This window comes from Vicia villosa, linkage group LG1 (genome assembly GCF_029867415.1).
Source record: "Vicia villosa cultivar HV-30 ecotype Madison, WI linkage group LG1, Vvil1.0, whole genome shotgun sequence".
Taxonomy (NCBI): Eukaryota; Viridiplantae; Streptophyta; class Magnoliopsida; order Fabales; family Fabaceae; genus Vicia; species Vicia villosa.
The window spans coordinates 48,395,037-48,414,170 of record NC_081180.1 but is presented as its reverse complement, the minus strand read 5'-3'; the positions used below and the strand labels follow the sequence as shown (position 1 = coordinate 48,414,170).

General features: G+C 33.1%; 1 protein-coding gene across 1 annotated transcript; it reads right to left on the bottom strand.

Annotated features, from left to right (window-relative positions):
* Nucleotides 1–11,300: 11,300 nt before the first annotated feature.
* Nucleotides 11,301–16,423, bottom strand: LOC131629798 (subtilisin-like protease SBT5.3). Its single transcript, XM_058900624.1, has 12 exons — nucleotides 16,336–16,423; nucleotides 15,214–15,269; nucleotides 15,056–15,115; nucleotides 14,306–14,415; nucleotides 14,119–14,216; nucleotides 13,852–14,013; nucleotides 13,646–13,760; nucleotides 12,868–13,482; nucleotides 12,536–12,781; nucleotides 12,334–12,448; nucleotides 12,032–12,245; nucleotides 11,301–11,956 (listed from the first exon to the last, which is right to left on the bottom strand). Exons 1-12 carry the CDS (start codon nucleotides 16,421–16,423, stop codon nucleotides 11,406–11,408), a joined length of 2,430 nt encoding a protein of 809 aa, XP_058756607.1. The 3' UTR covers nucleotides 11,301–11,405.
* Nucleotides 16,424–19,134: the final 2,711 nt, after the last annotated feature.

Sequence of the window (19,134 nt, the reverse complement as noted above, 5' to 3'; positions counted from 1 at the left end):
AATTTGAAAAGGTTTTAAGTTTGAAAAATAAACTTCATATTGATCAAGTGGTTTTGGTTTTAGAAAGGTTTGATTTTAGTGATCATGTTAATTTTTTTATTTTCCGATTAATACTATTAATTATTAGTTAATATGGATAAAAATAAAAATGAAAATAAATTAATAAAAAATAACAATAATAAAGAAAATCATGGTAGACTAATGGGGGTACAATCATGCAACATGGGGGTGACTTTGGTCCACTTGGCATAAAAAATATGATTTAAAGACCATGAAATGATATATGATTATGATGAATGAATTGGTGAATGAAGCCATGACATAGGGACCTCTCATCTTAGCATCAAATGAAACTTAAGTGCCCATATTTAATTACCTTTAACCCGAGAGTATGAATGACAATGATATTCATACATTTGTGGTAGAAGATGATTAAATACAAAAGACCCAAAAAATTTCCTTCAAAGAGAAGATGCTGAGGTAGACAAATTCATGAAGGGTCAACCTTGAGGGGGATATGAAGGGTTAGACTCTACTCACCAGTTAGGGTTTTTACTTCAATGACAAACTTCAGAAACATCAACTACTTTAACCACTTATACTAACAAGTTGATAGATAGGTGAATTAGGTGATCAACTACTCCAATCGTTTATGCTAGTAGGCTAATCAACAAAAGGACAAGAATGATCAACTACTCCAACCGCTTACACTAATAGGCCAATCGGCATGGATAAGATTGATAAACTACTTTGACCGCTTACATCGACATGATTAATGATGACGAAATAAATGGTCAACTACTCCAACGCTTACATTGGTAAGTTGATAAAAAATAGGGGATGTGATCAACTACTCCAGCCGCTTACACTGGTAAGCTAATCAACAAAAGACAAAGGTGAATAACTACTTCAACCGCTTAGATTGGTAGGCTGGTCAAAAAGAAAACAACTAAAAGATTCTCTGAGTATCAATAGGGAAACACTTTCATAGAACGAATTGATCAACTACTCCAACCGCTGACACTGGTAGACTGTTCAATACCAGAAAACACGATTAGTTACTCCAGCCGTTGATACTAGTAGGCTAATCAAAATGAAGGACTCTATAAGAATTAACAGTGAAAAATCTTAACAGACAGATTGATCAACTACTCCAACCACCTACAATGGTAGGTCGATCAATACCATAAATATGATTAACTACGTCTGCCACTTACACTTACAGGTTATTCGAAATGAGATACTCTCTTAGAATTAACATGGAAATACTCTAAAGGGACAGATTTATCAACTACTTAGCCCACTTACATTGGTAGGATGATCAATACCAGAAACACGATTAACTACTTCAGTCGCTTACACTGACATGTTAATCAAAATGAAAGATTCTCTAGGAATCAACATGGGAAAACTCTCAAAGGAAGGATTGATCAACTACTTTAACCGCTCACATTTGTTGGCCGATCAATACCAGAAAACATGATTAGCTACTCTAACCTCTTACAATGGAAGGCTAATCGAAATGAGAGATTCTCTTAACATTAACAAGGAAAACTCTCAAAGGAAATATTGATCACCTACGCCAACCGTTTATGTTGGTAGGTTGATCAATACCAAAAAGCATGGTAAACTACTTCTACAGCTTACATTGACAAGCTAATCAAAATGAAAGATTCTATAAGCATTAACATGGAAAAATCCAAGGGACGAATTGATCAATTACTCCTATCGCATACATTGGTAGGCTGATCAATCTCAGAAACACGGTTAACTATTTCAGCCGTTTACACTGACAGGTTAATTGAAATGAGAGATTCTTTAAGTATTTACAGGGAAAACTCTGCAAAAAATACTCCAGTTGCTTATACTGGTAGGTTAGTCAAGAATGAAGTTAACAACTCTACTACAGAAAGAAAAGATCAACTACTCCAATCGCTTATGATGGTAGGCTGATTGACAACCAAAATGATTAACTACTTTAGTCGCTTACACTATAGGTTAATAACTAAAGCAAAAATGACCGACTACTTCAACCGCCTACACTGGTAGGCTAATCAACAACCAAAACGATTGACTACTTCATCAGTTTTCACTGATAGGTTATTCACTAAAGCAAAATTGATCTGATATTCCAATCGATCATGTTGGTACGTGGATCGAGGAAAGATGGTGAGAGATTTATTCAGAATTAATGGGAAAACTCTCAAAAGTAAATTCTACCAAGGAAACCTATTATTGAGGCTTGCTGGGGAAGACCCGCTAGGGAAGGCTAACTCACTAGGAACATACAACAAGAAAACATGTAGGGATGAAACTCACTTGAAAAATTAAAACTACTTCAACTACTTACGTTGGTAGGTTGATCAACAACAAAATGATTAACCACTGCAGTCGCTTAGACTGGTAGGTTAGTCACTAAAGCAAAAATAATAAATTACTCCAACTCCTTACGTTGGTAGGCTGATCGACAACCAAAATGATTAACTATTAAGACACTTATGTTGATAGGTTAAGCACTAAAGCAAAAATGACCAGCTGCTCCAACCACTCACACTAGTAGGCTGATCAATAACCAAAATGATTAACTACTTCAGCCGCTTACATTGGTAGGCTGGTCAATATCAAAAACACGGTTAACTATTTAAGCCGTTTACACTGACAAGTTAATTGAAATGAGATATTCTCTGAGTATTTACAGGGAAAACTATGCAAAAAATGATCAACTACTCTAGCTGCTTATACTGGTAGGTTAGTCAAGAAGGAAGTTGGCAACTCTATTGTAAAAAGAAAAGATCAACTACTCCAATCACATATGATGGTAGGCTAATTGAAAACCAAATGATTAACCATTGCAGTCGCTTAGACTGATTGGTTAGTCACTAAAGCAAAAAAAATAATCAACTACTCCAACCGCTTACGTTGGTAGGTTGATCGACAACAAAATGATTAACCACTACAGTCGCTTAGACTGATAGCTTAGTCACCAAAGCAAAAATGATCAACTACTCCAACCGCTTACGCTGGTAGACTGATCGACAAACAAAATGATTAACTATTCAGACGCTTATGCTGATAGGTTAAGAACTAAAACAAAAATCATTAGCAACTCCAACCACTCACGCTGGTAGGATGATCGACAACCAAAATGATTATCTACTTTAGCCGCTTAAATTTTAGGTTAATAACTAAAACAAAAATGATCAACTACTCCAACCGCCTACACTGGTAAGCTAATCAACAACCAAAAAGATTGACTAGTTTAAAACTGACTCAACTGAGGATTAATCTACACTCTCAAAAGAAGTCCCAAATCTTGGCTTATGCTATGTATTCGTTTTTTGGGGTTGATGCATGATATGCTTTTGGTTAGAGATAATTAAATTAAAAATAAATAAATATTAAAATATGAGAAAGTTTAGAAATAATTATTTTAAGAGGTTAATTATATTAACTGGTTATTTCAACCTTAAAATAATTTTACCTTCTTCAAGAAATAATTCTTGATAAATATTTCTCATGTGGGGTGAACATCTTATGGTGTATCCTTCTCATCACATTGTTGGATGCAAGAGTTGGTAAATAAACTGATAAATAAGTCCATCACATGCTTATTTATTTTATTGATCATCACAAATAATTAAATTGAGAAATTCTCAAATAGAGTTTCTTTGATCATAACTGTTGACATCTGTCATCATCGTTCATTCTCTGGGATCAAACTTTTTAAAATGTATACTACTCGAGTATACTCCTGCTTTCTTCTTCATATGATCTTTCTTTTGAGTTCTAGAGTATTGTATCTTTGTTCAACTGACTGGAGAACTCCTTCATATTTTTGTTGTTATTTTAACATGAGGAATCCTTGATTTATTGGAACATGATATGAGTGATGATCTTCTAGTTTAGTATATCGGGAACTGATCACACAACCCTCAGCCAAAGCTTTTAACGGGTTTAGCTTCCAACCACATATTTTTATCCCTAAATGGATTGTGTTCATCCAAGATGCATAAACAACATTCTTGAAGAACTTATAAATTGCTACCCATCCAAAACTACAAAGAAACCTCACTCACAAAAAATATTTCCTCACAAAAGCATTTGGCTATAAGAACTAGTGAACGAAAGTGAAAATAAAACTTAGAGAGAGAGTGTCAATACATAATTTGAGTTCTGGATAACATCAAATGAGAAATAATGCCTTTATTTGTAGGCTTCAAATCCTCCAAAATAGAAAACCTCATTAAATCAAATGTTACCGTTACTAATCGATTGGATACATTTAAATGGCCTTAATCTTCAAAAACGCGACAATCTAATCGATTGGCATAATCGATTAGATCCTGTCAAAATATATCTTTTGGCTTTTTGAATGTTCTCATTTTTTTATATGCAACTTCTATATATCTTTCTCAATTAATTTATTCTCCAAGGACATCAAAAATATTTTTAATGTGTGCATTCTTATAGCCATCTACTTCAATAAAGAAAGACTTTTGCGTTTACAAAAGTTTCACTCACTTACTAAATTGGGATAACTTCCCCGATCTTGTGTCTGATGTATTCATTGTGTTGAAACTTTGCTTGAGATCTCCTAAGGCTTTTGATATAGTTTGTTTGTTTGCCTTTGTCTAAAAACCTTTGATGTATGAGGCTTTATTCGAAACTTTGTCAATCCTTTATCAAACCCATGGCTTGCATCTTTAACTGCTTAAGTGCATTGGCTGAGTGTTTATCTTTTATCTGATCTTTTATAGTTGACATCATCCTGCATCTTTATCATGTTGAACATCTTATTCACTTCTTCATGGATGACAACATGTTGATGTGATCTTTACAGTTCTTCAAAGTTGTCATGTTGAGGTTGTCTTTGCAGTTCTTCGCAGTTGTCATCATCAAAACAAAAACCTATTACCTATAAAACAAAGTTCCACAAAAGATACTTGTAAGAAGGGAGGACAAAACTCACATGATTTAGCTCTTTGACTTCTTCATCATGTTTCCGGTATATAAAATATCTCGGTCGTGCATGTAAGAGTAAAAACTTTTTGAAAAGTGGAGCCCCAAATATTATATTCCATGGTATGGCTAGGAATTGAACTCCTGAACTTTATATATTTCACCACGGTTAATCTGGATGAATATGGTGAAAAGTATCACACTACATAGTTTGTCACCATGGTCACACGCCTGTGGTAGAAAGTAGCATACTTACTATCACACCTTATGTTATCATTATTCATCAATCGTGATGATATATGTTTTTCAACTGTGGATAAAGACCTTTTTTATAGTAGTGTGTTAGTACAAAAGCATGTGGATAGAGGCCGGAATTCTTAAGTTCTTGCAAAAATTTCTTTAGGTTAGTGTAGAGCTTTAGTGATAGATGGATCTACTTGTTTAAGGCTAAATATATCTTCTTGAAATCCAGAGATACACAAAACATCACCTTATAGCAATCCCAAAGTTCCACCCAAATATGTAAATGTGTTCAACCAAATGATGCTTTGAGAAATTTCTTATTCAATGGACTTGGTCATCCATGTCATGATCATAGTATTGCATCAATCCCATATAGGAGAAAAATTATCAATTTTAGTAGGACGAGTTAGGGTTCCATCTAAGAACCCTATTTTGTTTTTAGAACGCATGGCTACAAGATTGCTCTAGACCAAGAAAGATAGTTGAAATTGTTTAGAAGGGATGAGAAGATGGCTAAACATGTGTTGTCACTACGAAGCATAAAATACGTGTATAACATGTCAGGTTGATAGTTGTAGGTGGTAAAGGATTGAGTGGTGGTGGTGTTAAAATTAGTGGGAAAGAGCATGTAGATGGTGGGGGTTTGTTATTGGTTCAACAATGGTTTTGGGGGAAGCCATCGCCAATGAGGAGTTAGGGTTAAAGGATGAAGATAAAAAGATGTTTTAGAGAAGAATGCGAAGGGGGGATGAGAGAAAAGAAATAAAATTGAATTTGATTGATAAATGATTGAGATTACATTCTCATCATAATCTTGAGAAGAAAGGGAACATGTACCTTGGAGATTTCAAGAGTTGGTATGGCTTCTTCTTGGGGCCAATCGTGAATTGAAACATAAGGAAACTGGAATAGTAAATGGGAAAGGAAAAAAATCATTAGAGGAGTCTTACCAAGTTAGTACGTGTCCAATGAACACCAGGCCCGACCCAAGGGTAGGCAAACTAGGTTGTCGCCTTGGGCCTCAATTATGTTGTACCTATCAAGGGTCATGCGTGCATATCCTATGAGAAGAAAATTAGCATGTAGTTGTAAGTTTAAAGTATCCATGATGTTTTGACATTTTTTATCTTTGACTTTTGAATTTTAGATGTAATAATGCACATTTTTTTTAATTATTAAATGGAAAAACTAGTGGACACAAACATGTTAGTACCATCATAAAATTTTCAACTAAATATTAAACACATCAAAAAATATGAACCATACTGTTTTATTTTATCTAATTTCATGGATTAATTTGTGTGTGCCCGAATTATACAATAGTTTTAAATTGTTGATGATAATTTGAATTTAAATTTTTTAATATTATAAACTATATTTTGTTTATAACTAGCTATATTTTAATAAATAATTATAGATTTTGAAAATCAGTTTCAAATTTTAGTATTATAAAAAATTAAATTTTGCGTTAGGCCTCTATATATGTTGGGTCGGGCATAATGAACACCTCAATAAATGCAATATTTCTATATAAGTAATGTGAGAAAGAGAAATATAATTCAAGATGGTAAAATAAGTATCCTTAAACTTAACTTTACAACTATATTAAATCCTATGTATACAACTAGGTCATAATTGTGTTTAACATGCCTCTTCCAAATTGAGTTAGGATCTTCTCCATTTTTCTTTTTCTTTTTTAATTTTCTCCATTATTATAATTTTATGTGTAAATGACATACATATCTAAGACATGTGACATATATTTAAGAATTATTTAACTTTATACACATAAAATTATATTAATGAAATTTTTTATTTCTTTTAGGAAATGGAGAGGCCAAGAAAGAGAAGAGAACCTTACAGGTTGGGAACATGGACCAACAGATACATGTATAATACTAGTAAGTTATAAATTACTATTATGGAATGGGAGCGACACAAAGAGACCGATTCATTGGGTGTGTTGGGACACCGTTTGCAAACCTCGGGAAGAAGGCGGGTTGGACATAAAGAATGTTGAGATCATGAATTTGGCTTTGCTATCTAAATGGAAGTGGAGGATTTTAGTGGATAATGAGGCGGTGTGGCGTAACATTCTTGTTGCAAAATATGGAAATATTAAGTTGAAAGTCCTCATTGGAGACATCTCGGTTATTCACAATCGAGACTCAATTTGGTGGAGAGACATACTTATTTCCGATAACTATATTTCTCTTGTGCACCACAATTTTGCAGGTGACATCCTTTGCAAAGCCGGAAATGGAATGTCGTTGCCGTTCTGGTACTGTACCTGGGCCGGTAACCAGCCGTTGCACTATGCCTATCCGGAGCTGTTTGCTAATGTTCGGGAAGATGGTGTATCAATCGCGGATTCTGGACATTTTACAGAGGGATCCTGGTGCTGGAATTCTGCTGCTGTACTGTTCCAAAACAGCAACGTTTTTGGCTACCAATGGCTGAAATTGTGCGAACTATTACGAGATTTTCAACCTGTTGAAGAAGAGACGGGCAGCTACAGTTGGAGCGGCAATCCGGAAGGTGCTTTCACGGTCAAATCATGCTATAACAGTTTTTTAGCAAAGCTTACAGGTCCGTCTATTCATCCATCTATTGTTATTAATGTTAATCTTCTTTGGAAAGTAAAAGTGCCTCCAAGAAGTCATTTCTTTGGGTGGAGAATTTTTCACAGTAGAATAGCAATGAAGGATCAATTATTAAAAAGGGGAATTGCGTTGGAAGGGGGAGATCAACGTTGCGTGTTTTGTCTTACGGAGAACGAAAACTTACCGCATCTTTTAGGGGTCTGCACTGTTGTCGCTAAAATATGGTGTAAAGTGTTCAATTGGATCGGTTCGTTAGTCAGTTTATCCTTGGAGGAGTTTGTGGGGTTCTATGGTTTTTCTCATAAGGTGAAGATTAAAGCTAAGAGGATTACGGTAGCGGTCATTTGGCTTGCTACGATCTGGTGCATTTGGATTAGACGTAACGCGATCATTTTCAGAAATGAGGCGTATAGCTTCACCGAGTGCATGACGGGAGTAGTTTATTTATCTTGGACTTGGCTTCAATCTTATTATGTTCTTTCGGATAAATGTAATTTTCATGTCTGGAATATCCTTCCTCTCAATTGTTTTGAGAAGTAGGAGTTTTCCGCCTTGTTGTTGACGGTTAGAGTATCCATCATACTCTTTATTAATATCAGTTGCTTATTAAAAAATAAATGACTATTAACACTAGTAATAAATCCGTGCATACGCACTCGTTTTGCTCGAACACGGGCATTATTTTCACATATAATAATTGTTATTTATAAAAATACATTAATGAGTCTGCAGTCTGCACTATTCGCAAGACGACATAGTAGGTTAGTTAAGAGTTTCACTGTTTTGGACATGATGAAAACAAACCTCTCCAACCAACCAACTATATAGTCAATTCAAAATTTTGACAAAAATTGATAAAATTGGTATAAGTACAATTGTCTACATCAAACTCATTAATTTTGACAGAATCATTTTTATTAAGCCGAACATGAATATACTTTACTATACTAACACTGTTTTTTTATTCAATTTTGTTAATTTCTTCTTTATTGTATTATGAATGGCTAATATACAAATGCTAGTTATAGAGACATTTGTGAACTAACAAAATCATGCAAGTTTTTATATTTGATGTTAGAGTAATAATCATTTCTATAATACCTTCATGAATAATGTGCTGCTATTTTTAAAGCCACTTAGCCTAACAATGTGAATGCAACCTCTCGAATAATAAGAATTGTGTTAAATATTTAATTGACCTATGCACCATGTTTCATCAATTTATATTTAAAAACTTGATTTAGTTCTAAATTTGAAGTATGATATTAAACTGAGTTATGATTAAAATAAAATAATAGACTTTCCATGTAATTGTAACAAAGTATTTATAATTATTTGACATGTGAATATGAAATGGTAATTAAGACTGCATGGTAATTGAAATTGATTCTTATCCACAACACATTAATTTTACACATATAGAGAAATTAACTCTTCTAAAGTCGATTCTAGGGAGCCTTGCTATTTTCACTTTTTCTTTTTAAAAAGCTCTGAAGAGAATTGTTACAGAGATTACTAAGATTGAAAGCAATTTTTTTATGGGGACAGAGGCAAAAAGGTGTATACATTGGGTGAGTTGGAAAGCGATGTGTTTACTAATGGAGAAAGGAGGTCTTGGTTTAAGGAGGATTGAAGATTTTAATGTGGCTCTTTTGTGTAAGTGGAAGTGGAGGTGCGATATGGTGATATAAAACTTCGGGTAGCGATTGGAGGTGGTAAATATTATGAGAAGACCTCTAAATCCTCCATGGACGAATATCTTATCTTTGGAGAGTAACCTTCTGAAGGATTTCTTTAATCGTGGATGTCGGTTCTGTGTGGGAAATGGATATTTTATTTCTTTTTGGCACTCTTTCGGAGGAGGGCATTTTAAAGGATCTCTTTCCTCTGTTTTTCTATGTTTCTTATTACAGGATGTTTCAGTAACAGCAAAGGGAGGGTAGAGCAATGGCATTTGGAGGTGGGGTGACCTGGAGATCCCACGGCGTTTCCTCTTGCACTCGGACTTTGCTGTAGAATTCACGCAGCTTTGCAACCAATAGCGGACAGCCTCTCCGTCGTCCGGTGAAATAGATTATGTGGTTTAGGATGCGTTCGGACGATGATTTTTCTGTGAGCAGCTTTCATCAAATGATCAACAGTTTTCGTATTCCTTTGGAACCGATGGAGAGATTTGATTCCGCTCTTTAGTTGGTTTGGAAGATGGAGGTTCTCATCAAAATTAACGCTTTCGGATAGAGGTGTTTTATCAATAGATTACCGACACGGGATTTACTTGCCATAAGATGTATTAATTCTATTTCTAATCTCTCTTGTGTTTTCTGTGGTAATTCTGACGAATCTTGTTTGCACTTGTTGTTGGTTTGTCATATCTCAGTTTTGGTGTGGAAAGATATGGGCGAATGGATTGGTTTGGCGGATTACAAATTGGAGAATTTTAAGGAAAGTTTATTGAAATGGACCGTTTTTTGCAAATCTTCGAGAGTGAAAAAAGGTAAGGAAGGAGTGATGTGGCTGGTCATTTGTTGGAACCTTTGGAACGCGAATGGCATTGTCTTTAGAAACGATATGTGGAATATTCGCGATATTGTTTGGGGAACTAAAGCTTTAGTTTGGAAGTTGGCGTTTATAGGAAAAATTATCCAACCCAATTGTAGCTTTTATGAATTTAGCAAAAACTCTTCGATTTATTTGTCTTAAGTTTCAATTGGCGTGTAATTTTTCTTTCCGGGGTTAATCTCTTGTTCTTTTGCAATCGTGGTTGAGAACTTGGGTTCTCTTTTCAATATTTCATTGCTTACAATTTTTTTTTTTTACACATATAGAGAACATGATCATGGGGTAGCAAAATACCAACTAAGTTGTTTGTATTTAATTCCTTACATATACTTAATTGAGAATTACAATAAATATACTTATCCATTTGGACCATACGATTGTTACTTCTTTTTAAGGTGTTTCACACTCTTGGTGACAAAAAGCTTGGGTGATAACAAATTTTCTTGGTTATTTTCATCAATCTATTATTCTGTTGACAACCTATTTGAAGTGATATTGGTGGAGATTGGTTCTGGTAACTTGTTGACAACATATCAAAAGTGGAAGAAATGGAATAAATAGTAACTATGTTGACTCAATAGTAAAATTTGGTTGTAAAAAGTAAATTTTGGTCACAATTTGTCCCCAAAATGTTGAAATGGTAAAATTAGAAAGAAGGACAATATAGTGTTTTCGAGAACAACTAATTTTTTTTATATTATAAATAAATGAGCAATCAAAGCAAATCATCCCAATCCAAAGAAAAAATGAGACTACCTCATTATTACACGTTTAATGTATTTATTTACAACTATATAAGATTACGTTTTACCACTTCTATAATTTAAATTACAATTTAAAAGTTTTTTTGAAAGAATTTGTTCCATTATTATATCGTATACAAATATTTATAATTCCTCATTTTACAACACTTACCATAAGATATAACATTAAAAGTTGAAACAACATTGATATATTATCTTCACAACCTTAACAAAACACATCTCTTTATTGAAACCGAAAGAAAAAAAAATAATACATGAAACATCAATGTAAACATCACTAATGAGGGTACTTTATTGTAATAGGACTTCCAACATGATTCTTTCCGTTGGTCCAAATCAACTTCCCAAATTCATAATCACTAACATATTTACTACCTTGCTTCAAAGTGAATGTAACCTTGAACTCTTTCTTCTCACCCTTATGTTTAAATCTTAATACCTTAGGCTGAACTGTGACTTGAAATTGTGGTGGTGCCTCGATCTTCGCTCTATACGTACTTGGGGACCCGACATTGGTTACCGTACGAGTAATACTGTAAGTCTTCCAAATTTTAGTAAACTCATAAATTGTGATGGATGGATAGTTGAAGTCCTTTAAACTAAAAGATTTTGGACAAGTGTAGGGTTTTCCGTAGAACACTTTAAGTTGATCAGTGGTGTATGAACGACCACATAAGTAGTTCAAATAATCAGTAACGTTCAGGTCATATACAAGTCCCGGATCCACTGCAAGATTAGGCCGAATGTGCCCTGCACCATATGCAAAAGGAGTTGCCTTTTCAAGTGATGAGTCCAATAGTTGCACTCCGTTGTTGGTTTTTGTTGTTGCTGTAAAAGGTGAAAATTTTATATATAAAACAGTTCATGAAAATAAAATCAACAATCTTTAAATAATTTGATTACCTGTGGTCATGATTGCTGACTTGATAGCCGCCGGACTCCAATCAGGATGCACAGATTTAACTAGTCCAACAAGTCCGGCAACATGAGGACATGACATTGAAGTGCCTGACATAGTATTAAACGGAACTTTACGCTTATCAGATGGTTGTTCCGTAGGAGATGTAGCTAGAGTATAGGCTGCAATTATGCTGACGCCTGGTGCCGTGATGTCTGGCTGAAGTACAAAATTAAAATATGCAATTACATTCACAATTTGTTGTAAGATAATCTAAATAATATAATCATTGCAACTTTTGATATACCTTCAGGATTGTGGCGTCAAGGCTATTTGGACCTCTTGACGAAAATGAAGCCATTGTTGGAGTGTTCTTTACACCCAATTGTGTTTTAACTTTAGTAAGGTAAGCCACAGGTGACCTGCACAATAGTTATATGAAACTTAAAATTCTATTTGTGTGAATTATCCGAAGTTTAATATCAAAGCATTATGAGAAAAACAATTACTTTGTGCGATTGATGTAATTATAAATGGCACTGCCATCTGCAAAGGCAACATTTGTCGCGGGAAGAACATGAGCATCTGCTATAACTCCATTCCCTGAATCCTCGTCGTTCACCAATATCATTCCAATAGCACCTACACGAGAAGCTTGTACACCCTTGTCAACTCTAGCACTGTCGCCTCGAAGACATACCAATATTTTTCCTTTAACCTTTTTTGGATCAAGAGTTCCTTCTTTGCAAGTAGAGCTACAAAAATCAAATGGATTAGAATATAAATATATATGAATATTTGAAAAGATTAGTTTGAAGAAAAAGAAAAATAGCATTCTTACGCAAAGGCAGGAGGCACATTATCAAATTTGGCATCCACCGCACTTATCAATGGATATAATTTATGAGGGGGTAAGGCCAACTCTGAAAGACTAGCTCCCTTGTATATTTTTTTGTTACCAAGAATAACATAACTTGTGAAGTCTCTATCGATTGTGCTAGCACCAATGGTGAAAGTCCATGGTTCCAAATTTGCTACAGATGAGGGTTGAGGTCCTGAATTTCCTCCAGAAACGAGAACAACGATGTTGTTGGCAATTGCATGGAAGGAACCTATGGAAATACCACTTTCCAAAAACTCTGATGGAGTTCCACCCAAGGACACTGAGAGTACATCAACACCGTCACTTATGGCAGCTTCAAAACCAGCCAAAATATCAACATCATAACATCCATCCCAACAGACTTTATAGGCTGCAACTCTTGCTTTTGGTGATCCACCACTTGCTGTTCCATTTCCAAACCCTAATACATTGGCTCCAGCAACAAAATTACCTCCAGCAGTTGATAAAGTATGTGTGCCATGGCCTTCTGTGTCGCGTGCGCTGTCAATTGTTACATTTGGCTTTCCTTTTGATAGATAGCCTTGTGCAAAATATCTTCCTCCAATAAGCTTCCTGCAAATGTAATGAAAGTTAAAACATGAGCTATAAGGAACTTCTAATCCATTGTCTGGTGATGCGGTAGCCTCTACAACAACGTCAAATCGCAATCATAGTATACTTGAGTTATGAAATGTAATAAAACGGAAGTAGATGAATTATCGAAAAAAAATAAGACCTGTTGCAGTAAAATTTATCTGGATTTCCTTTGGCAACTTGACAAATTCCTTTCCATTTTTTCGGAATTGGCCCATACCCTTCATCACTAAAACTCTTGGATTCTGGCCAAACACCTATCAACGAGAAATACATAAAGAAAGTTAAATCAAAATAATCAATAAACTAGTAATATCATTAAAAAAATATTAAATTATATTTCATTACCTGTGTCCAAATTTCCGATAATAATGTCTTCACCCAATGTTCTTTTCCAAAGTGAATCATTAGGATATTGACCTTCCCTCTCTAACCCAAGAAAATCCCATGAACGGGTTGTGTGTAGTTCATATCTTTTATTCAAAAAGACTGATAAAACATCCGGATGTTCTGTATTCACAAAAAAAATTAAAATATAGCATAGATTAAAAGATTAAAATATAATAACATTTTGCAATATGGAAGAGAAATTCACGAATTAATATAACTACTTACTAGCAATTTCAGCTGCTTCATCTTCATCAAGCATTGCAGCAAAGCCATTAATATTTTTATTGTAAGAGTAAAATATTGCTTCTTTGGCCTTCTCAGTACTGTGTATGAAAAAAATAAATTAGCTATCATCATTTCATAATAATTAACATCACCAACTAATTAATTTTAGGGTTGTGTAGTTTCATACCTTCCAAGAAAAGATCCAAGTAAATCATAGTGAGAGTTTGTGACAATTTCAGAATCCAATAATGAAGGATTTGGACCAAAAGAATGTGATCCTAAATATACAACATAGGACTGTGACAACAACAAAAAAAACATGAATTATGAATATTATTAGACCATACTATGAAAATAAGATTATATCGAGAAAGAGATTTGATAATGAAAAAATGAGAAAATCATGCCTGTTTAATTGCAAGGGTATGTTGCAGAAAAACAAAAAGAAAAAGTGATATTAACATGTGACAAATGGACGATGCCATTTTTTCTCTCAGCGATATTCCAATGTCTGGTTTCACTAGGTTTTATTTATAACCAGGTTTAGTGATTTTTCTCATTCATTTTGAGTTTGCAATTGAGTCCACTATTGTGGTTAAATTCTTTAGGCATTTTTCGATGCACATTTATGTTAAATTAATTAATTTAATTTAATTAATTTGGACTTTTTTTTTGGTATGAAATCAGGTGCATTAATTTAAAAACGAGAAAAAGAAGGTAACATATCAAGGAAACATGCATAATGAGTTGTTTTCATTCTCAAAAATAATATGAAATCGTATTAATTGAGAAAATATAATCCACAAATTATGTATATTTTTATATATTTGGAAAGTTGCCTGGCAAACATCAATGAAATACTTTTATGGTAATTTTTTTAGGTAATATTATAGCAATTCAAAATTTTATGTTTAAAACATTAATTTTAATTAATGACCTTTAAAGGAAATACAACAAATAAAATTGGCTGTTGAATTGAATGAATTTGGATAAATACCTGATCAAGGAAATAGTTAAAAAGAAATTTTTAATACTGATTTTTTTTTACTAAAAAGATATTCATTCACTCAAATTGAAAAATACATCGATTATTACAAATTCAAAATCGCTAAAAACGGAAAAAAGTGAATCAGCAAACAATCTTGCAGCACCTAGGTTAAAAGCATATCAAGAGTTAATAGAAATCATAATTTTTAAATAATAGAGGTGTTCGCGGTGCCGTTTAATCGGTTGTAAGGCAAAAACTCATTCGATTTAAATATAAATATAAATATAAATTTATTTAATTTTAGGTTAGGTTTTGGATGACTGATTAGAAAAACTCAACCCGATCAAATTCAATTTAATGCAATTTAATTTATATAAATAATTTTATAACCAATTTACAAATTATATTTTTTATTAATATTATAGTAAATTATAAAATAATGTGTTTGACATAATATATAACATATAATATATTAAAAAATAAGTATCAATGAACAATGTACAATAAATTAACAGAATATATATATATATATATATATATATATATATATATATATATATATATATATATATATATATATATATATATATATATATATATATATATATATATATATATATATATATATATATCATCCTAATAATAAATAAATATTAAAATATACACATGTAATTCATTTTTAAAAAATCAATTAAAAATCTCATCCGACTTGAGTTATTTTCACAAAATGACAAACACATTCAATAATATTTAGTTTTTTTTAGAACTTTCGAGTTTTTAGATCTATTTGTAGTTTTCATTTTGATTGGCTTTTATTTGAACACCACTAATGAAGAGTTAATAAAATAAAATAAACTAATTAAAGTTAATTCCAGTAAGAAGTTGAGTCATGTGAAAGATTATAGATTAAATTTTGGGTCTGTTTGGTAAAAGTAGTAGTTGATTGATAAGTTAGCCGATAGCTTATAGCTTATAACTGATGACTAATAGCTTATAGTTTATAGCTATTGGTTGAGACTAATAGCTGATAAGCTAATTATAGTGTTTGGTAAAATTAATGGTTAAACTAACTTATAAATATAAAATGATATTTAATACATAATTATTTCTTTTTTTTGAACTAAAAATGAATATTTATTAATACAAAAACGATGAGCACAAGCGATCCTAAAGGATCTAGCAAAACAAACAGATTAAGAAATATACCCAGAAACTATATAAGCCATTACCCATTAGCCTAGCAATATGATCTCTAAGGTATTTATTTTTCCACCCTCTATAGATAATACTATCAACAATCCTACTAGCAGTGTTCATTTTAAATTAAAATAAATTATAAAAGATAAAAGTGAATTTTTGTTAAAATAATAAGGAAAAAATGGAGAGAGAAAATGATAAGCTATAAGCTAAAATGTTATTTAAAATAGCGTCTAGAAAATAAGATATAAGCTAGTAAAATGAGATATAAGCTCGTGATGAAAAGATTGTTACCAAACAAGTCTAAATTGTCATATGAACTTATAAGCTATAAGCTCAAAAGTGTGTCTTAACAAACAGAGCTTTTATGTAACTATTTTTTTAAAATAAATAACCAATTGAACAATAATAATAAAAAATAATATAATAATAATAATTGTAATAATAATGTTCTGTGCCGCCTAAAGGCCAGAGACCCACCGTTCTGCACCGATCAAAGGTCTAATAACATAAGGCTCGTTATCCAATCTGCCTCATCAAACTCAAGGTATATATACCTTCATAAAAGGTTTTTCAAGTACACAATCTCTAATATCCACTTTCACTACCACTATTTTAAACCCTAAACTAACTTGGACGTTGAAATGTTAACCATGGCAGTGCCCCCTAGGTCCACCGTATCAGAGATAGCAAAGAATAATTAACGACATCACATCAAGACCGATACCTCTGGTTTAAGAAGCACAGTAATTGCAACCTTCGAGAAATTATGCATGAAATGTTCAAACCACCTTACCCACCTTATGCGAGAATTTCCAGATCTCACCCCTTCGTTCTGGGGATTTTCAGAACTTACCTTTTGTGCCTCAGAATCAAACTTGTTCAGATTGTCTTTAGTGTTCATGATAAAACAACCACATCCAAAAATATGAAAATATGGAATGTTTGGTTTTCTATTCTTCTGTAATTCATAAGAAGTCTTATGTTGGGGCGGTAAAACGGCAAGCAACACAAGTTTTGGAAATATTTATCCGGGAAATTATCATGTCCACAGAGATTAGTGCTACTGAATTATCGTTCGACTGATTCTTAGTTCTTGAGTTTTGATTAAATGGGTTTTAAGTAAAAACGAAAAAGTAAACATATGAACATAAAATAAATTCATTCTTGGTAGAGAATAACTTATCTGGTTTGAATCTAAACTACTCCTCACAAACTTAGATTTATCACTCTGTCGTACTTAATCTACAATACACATCAGAATCATCACATATCCCTCACATCAATGTCCATTTCTGCAACACCGACGAGAATTCAACTATATTGCTCTTTCGACGATGTCTCAACCGATCGAACAACAAAGAGACATTAAACTTAGATATTAAGTGGATGTTAACCTCAATCCTATATCTGGAATCAAAAGCTAACAGATATCCCCCTAATCAATATTTGTGATGTCTATTTCTACAACAACACAAATCCAAAGCATTTAAGCAAAAAAATCAAGGAAACATCGATTAAGATTTGTAAAGCAAACTTTATACAACTAGTAGAAAGAGTAACAAACATCCATGTGTTTAGAGTAATTAATATACAAACTCACCAAAAGAGAAATACAAAGAAAAGAGAAGAAGAGGAACCAAACATTTCTTAGTTTGTCAACTGCGATCGATGAGAAATTCGACCTCCGATCATCTGATTGCAAGCTCCAATGGTGTTTCCAAGCTAAATCTACCCAAAAATGACCTAGGATGAGTTGGGGTTCAAAAATACCCAAAACATAACCTAAAAAATCTGATTTTCTCCTATTTATGCAATTTTCAATCCTGTACAGCGCGCGTCGCGCGCATCGCGCCCAACCTGCTGTCATGAAAAAACAACTTTTAGCAAAAATGACGTAACTTGAGAACCGTAACTCCGATTTGCATCCGGTTCGAAGCGTTGGAAAGCTTATTCAATTTCCCATCTAAAAATGGCAACATATCAACCAAATTGGTGATTTATTATTCTTTGGTTTTGAGCTTTATTCGTTGACGAGTTGGTTTCGTTGCTCAAAAACGCGCGTTTGAAGTCGTGTCTTCGACACGTTATTGCTCATGCTCCAAATACGCCTTAATACCTACAAAATGAATAGAAAACTATCAAAAAGTATAAAAGTATATGAAAATACATATATTCACAAAGTATAGGTATTTATACACAAAACGGGGTATTATTCAAACGGTATTAACAAAAAGTATTGATAAGTGCAACAAAACATATATACAAAATAAGTACATTTTTGCACTTATCAAACTCTCCCCAACTTGAATTTGTTTGTCCTCAAACAAGGCCAAACACTCAAATCGCAAAAGTAAAAATCCAAAGAATTAAGAATCAAAAAGATTTGGAAAAACGAAACAATTGTACGGTTCAAACAAAAACGCACAAACAAAGTAAACACTTACCACAATCCTACAAAGAACATGAAAATGAAACGAATCCTAAGTACAAAAATCATACAAAACATTCTAAAACAAAACAAGCTTAATCACGAATCACGCCTAGCAAAAACTCATCGGTAGATGAAAAACACCGAAAGGTGAGGACTTTGAACACTCATCCAACAATCTTGCAAACAAAAGACAAAATTATGCGTTCATCTAAAAATAGTATTGAAAATGCAACGGCACGAATCATAAGGGCTTTCAAGGTTGTAATGTGGCTCGGTTAACAAACAAGTGATAAGTCCTAAAGCTAATTGAAACAAAAACTTGCCTAAACCTAAGGGAGTAATTACTTCCTCAAAGTTTCAAACAATACAATTCCAATCCAACTTTCTTCTTCATCAC

Bases quoted from the DNA above. Each gene is read 5' to 3' on its own strand.
- LOC131629798 (XM_058900624.1), bottom strand. From the start codon at position 16,423: ATGAACACTGCTAGTAGGATTGTTGATAGTATTATCTATAGAGGGTGG. The intron at 12,782-12,867 runs GTAAGAATGCTA...TGATTTTTGTAG, and splicing joins AATGTGCCTCCTGCCTTTGC to CTCTACTTGCAAAGAAGGAA. The intron at 11,957-12,031 runs GTAATCAAATTA...CACCTTTTACAG, and splicing joins GTCAGCAATCATGACCACAG to CAACAACAAAAACCAACAAC.